This window comes from Haliotis cracherodii, unplaced genomic scaffold, assembly GCF_022045235.1.
Source record: "Haliotis cracherodii isolate W230 unplaced genomic scaffold, xgHalCrac1.p SCAF_20, whole genome shotgun sequence".
NCBI classification, from domain to species: domain Eukaryota; kingdom Metazoa; phylum Mollusca; class Gastropoda; order Lepetellida; family Haliotidae; genus Haliotis; species Haliotis cracherodii.
This window is the reverse complement of record NW_027266276.1, coordinates 2,214,394-2,219,365: the sequence shown is the minus strand read 5'-3', so window position 1 is coordinate 2,219,365 and position 4,972 is coordinate 2,214,394. Positions and strand designations below refer to the sequence as shown.

The 4,972-nt window shown below is 36.0% G+C and overlaps 1 protein-coding gene across 1 annotated transcript; it reads right to left on the bottom strand.

The window, feature by feature from the left end:
- Nucleotides 1-1,228: 1,228 nt before the first annotated feature.
- Nucleotides 1,229-4,656, bottom strand: LOC139470428 (uro-adherence factor A-like). Its single transcript, XM_071252837.1, has 2 exons — nt 4,638-4,656; nt 1,229-2,016 (listed from the first exon to the last, which is right to left on the bottom strand). The coding sequence occupies exons 1-2, from the start codon at nt 4,654-4,656 to the stop codon at nt 1,229-1,231; spliced, it is 807 nt and encodes a 268-aa protein (XP_071108938.1).
- Nucleotides 4,657-4,972: the final 316 nt, after the last annotated feature.

The window sequence follows — 4,972 nt, the reverse complement described above, 5'->3', positions numbered from 1 at the left end:
CTCATAGTCTTGGATAGACCATAGTCATAGGTAGTCTCATTGTCATTGATAGTCTCATAGTCATTGATAGTCTCATTGTCATTGATAGTCTCATAGTCATGGATAGTCTCATAGTCATGGATAGTCTCATAGTCATGGATAGACTCATAGTCATTGATAGTCTCATAGTCATTGATAGTCTCATAGTCATTGATAGTCTCATAGTCATTGATAGTTTCATAGTCATAGGTAGTCTCATAGTCATTGATAGTCTCATAGTCATTGATAGTCTCATAGTCATTGATAGTCTCATAGTCATGGATAGTCTCATCGTCATTGATAGTCTCATCGTCATTGATAGTCTCATAGTCATTGATAGTCTCATAGTCTTGGATAGACCATAGTCATAGGTAGTCTCATCGTCATTGATAGTCTCATAGTCATTGATAGTCTCATTGTCATTGATAGTCTCATAGTCATTGATAGTCTCATAGTCATTGATAGTCTCATAGTCATTGATAGTCTCATAGTCATTGATAGTCTCATAGTCATGGATAGTCTCATAGTCATTGATAGTCTCATCGTCATTGATAGTCTCATAGTCATTGATAGTCTCATCGTCATTGATAGTCTCATCGTCATTCATAGTCTCATCGTCATTGATAGTCTCATAGTCATGGATAGTCAATAGTCATAGGTAGTATCATCGTCATTGATAGTCTCATAGTCATGGATAGTCCATAGTCATAGGTAGTCTCATCGTCATTGATAGTCTCATCGTCATTGATAGTCTCATAGTCATTGATAGTCTCATCGTAATTGATAGTCTCATAGTCATTGATAGTCTCATCGTCATTGATAGTCTCATCGCCATTGATAGTCTCATAGTCATGGATAGTCCATAGTCATAGGTAGTCTCATAGTCATTGATAGTCTCATAGTCATTGATAGTCTCATAGTCATTGATAGTCTCATCGTCATTGATAGTCTCATCGTCATTGATAGTCTCATCGCCATTGATAGTTTCATAGTCATGGATAGTCCATAGTCATAGGTAGTCTCATCGTCATTGATAGTCTCATCGTCATTGATAGTCTCATAGTCATTGATAGTCTCATCGTCATTGATATTCTCATCGCAATTGATAGTCTCATAATCATGGATAGTCCATAGTCATAGGTAGTCTCATAGTCATTGATAGTCTCATCGTCATTGATAGTCTCATCGTCATTGATAGTCTCATCGTCATTCATAGTCTCATCGTCATTGATAGTCTCATAGTCATGGATAGTCCAAAGTCATAGGTAGTCTCATCGTCATTGATAGTCTCATAGTCATTGATAGTCTCATCGTCATTGATAGTCTCATAGTCATTGATAGTCTCATAGTCATTGATAGTCTCATAGTCATTGATAGTCTCATAGTCATTGATAGTCTTATAGTCATTGATAGTCTCATAGTCATTGATAGTCTCATAGTCATTGATAGTCTCATAGTCATGTATAGTCTCATCGTCATTGATAGTCTCATCGTCATTGATAGTCTGATAGTCATTGATAGTCTCATAGTCATGGATAGACTCATAGTCATTGATAGTCTCATAGTTATGGATAGTCTCATAGTCATGGATAGACTCATAGTCATTGATAGTCTCATAGTCATGGATAGTCTCAGAGTCATGGATAGACTCATAGTCATTGATAGTCTCATAGTCATTGATAGTCTCATAGTCATTGATAGTCTCATAGTCATTGATAGTCTCATAGTCATAGGTAGTCTCATAGTCATTGATAGTCTCATAGTCATTGATAGTCTCATAGTCATTGATAGTCTCATAGTCATGGATAGTCTCATCGTCATTGATAGTCTCATCGTCATTGATAGTCTCATAGTCATTGATAGTCTCATAGTCATAGGTAGTCTCATAGTCATGGATAGTCTCATCGTCATTGATAGTATCATAGTCATAGGTAGTCTCATCTTCATTGATAGTCTCATAGTCATAGGTAGTCTCATCGTCATTGATAGTCTCATAGTCTTGGATAGACCATAGTCATTGATAGTCCCATAGTCTCGGATAGACCATAGTCATAGGTAGTCTCATCGTCATTGATAGTCTCATAGTCTTGGATAGACCATAGTCATAGGTAGTCTCATCGTCATTGATAGTCTCATAGTCTTGGATAGACCATAGTCATAGGTAGTCTCATCGTCATTGATAGTCTCATAGTCTTGGATAGACCATAGTCATTGATAGTCTCAAAGTCTTGGATAGACCATAGTCATTGATAGTCTCATAGTCTTGGATAGACCATAGTCATTGATAGTCTCATAGTCTTGGATAGACCATAGTCATTGATAGTCTCAAAGTCTTGGATAGACCATAGTCATTGATAGTCTCATAGTCTTGGATAGACCATAGTCATTGATAGTCTCATAGTCTTGGATAGACCATAGTCATTGATAGTCTCATAGTCTTGGATAGACCATAGTCATTGATAGTCTCATAGTCTTGGATAGACCATAGTCATTGATAGTCTCAAAGTCTTGGATAGACCATAGTCATTGATAGTGTCATAGTCTTGGATAGACCATAGTCATTGATAGTCTCATAGTCTTGGATAGACCATAGTCATTGATAGTCTCATAGTCTTGGATAGACCATAGTCATTGATAGTCTCATAGTCATGGATAGTCCATAGTCATAGGTAGTCTCATCGTCATTGATAGTCTCATAGTCTTGGATAGACCATAGTCATTGATAGTCTCATAGTCTTGGATAGACCATAGTCATAGGCAGTCTCATCGTCATTGATAGTCTCAAAGTCTTGGATAGACCATAGTCATTGATAGTCTCATAGTCTTGGATTGACCATAGTCATTGATAGTCTCATAGTCTTGGATAGACCATAGTCATTGATAGTCTCATAGTCTTGGATAGACCATAGTCACTGATAGTCTCATAGTCTTGGATAGACCATAGTCATTGATAGTCTCATAGTCTTGGATAGACCATAGTCATTGATAGTCTCATAGTCTTGGATAGACTATAGTCATTGATAGTCTCATAGTCTTGGATAGACCATAGTCATTGATAGTCTCATATTCATGGATAGTCCATAGTCATAGGTAGTCTCATCGTCATTGATAGTCTCATAGTCTTGGATAGTCAGACAAGACAAGACAAGAAGTTTATTGTATGAAAGGCCTCCGGCCTATATACAAATACACACAATGTATACATACTTTCAACATATGTGCATTCTAGGAGACATTTGTATTTACAAGTTCTTGACGAATATTGAGTGCTTGATGGAGAAATTGAGCTAGGGTGTAGATTACATCAGAAGATTGATTAGACATAAGTGATATAAGGGATGTGGTACATTGCTGTTTAAGGTATTTAGCGGGTACAAAACGTTTTCGGATATCTTGGACAGATAAAAAGTACATGAAATTCGTCCTCAACACCCATATCACATAATGGACACAAACGCATAGATTTTAACGTATTTTGTCTTCTTCCGGTATTTACTCTAATATCACTCAGTCCCATACGAAAACGTGTGAATGTTGAACGAAGATTTAAATTACAAAGAACATATTTTCAGGCTCCAGTAAGGATTTGAATGATCTATACACATCATATCTTCTACTTGCATTTAGATTAGACATCCATATTTGATAAAAGGTATTTACAATTCTTTCTTTGAACATATTTACAAACATACAGGTGTTACCAACTCCTTGATAAATCCAAGCATAGCCAAAGCCATTTGAGAACACATGTACCCGAATATTTGATGCCCAAGTGTTGTAACCCAGATTATCATAGTTGTATAACATATTGTAAACTTTCCTTGGCAGTCGCTGTTTGTGCATAGTAAGTATTTTTAGCCAATATCTGATACAACGAATGTATGAATTAACGTACAAAGGATATCTACCGCACTCTCCGTAAACAATATTATTAGGGGAGTTGACACCAATCATTAAAACATTTTTACAAGCAAGAAGATGTACTTTTTCGATTGTACTGAAATGTTTAAAACCCCATAATTCAGAGCCATACAGAAGTATTGGTTGTATCTGTGTGTCAAACAATTTAAAGAATATACTTGGGGATAAAGGCTGGAGTTTAGATAAAGTTGACAATAACATGACCATGGCTTTTTTACCCCTTACAGATAAATCCTTAACAAGATTACCCATACTTAAAGTGTTGGTAAACAGAACACCTAGGTATTTATACTTACTAACAACTTTAACTCTCGAACCCTTATATAACCATTTTTCGACTGAAGCTAATGAGCCACCTGTCCTAAAAACGACTATGTTTGTCTTTTCTAAGTTTACAGTTAACTTCCAATAATCAGTGTAATCAGTCAAAATGTTTAATTGGTTCTGAAGACCCGAGACTGAGTGTGATATAATAATAACATCATCAGCAAACAATAATAAGAACAATTCTAAAATATCCGGACATAATTGGACCCCGTGTTTGCCACTATTCATTATTTCTATATACAATTCGTTAATAAAGAATGAAAATAGAATGGGACTTAATATGCATCCTTGTTTCAAGCCAAGCGGACAATAAAAAAAGTCAGTGAAATCAACTTTACAGCGCACACACGCCCTGACATTAGAGTACATACTTTTAAGAATCAGGTACATTTTGCCCCGTAATCCAGCTCTTCTAAGGCACACCCACAGTTTATGACGATTCACAGAATCAAAAGCCTTCCGGAAATCAACAAAAGCTACATACAGTTTTCTCCCACGTTTCATCAAATATTTTTCTAAAATTGCATTTAATGTAAAAAATATGATCTGTAGTGTTTTCTAAACCCGGCCTGATATTCTGGAATTCTATCCCTCATATTGGCCCATAACGTTAGTCTGTTGTTTAATATACTCGAAAATACTTTCCCCGAAATACTGTTTAATGTTATGCCTCTATAATTATCTGCATTGATAGCATAGTCCATAG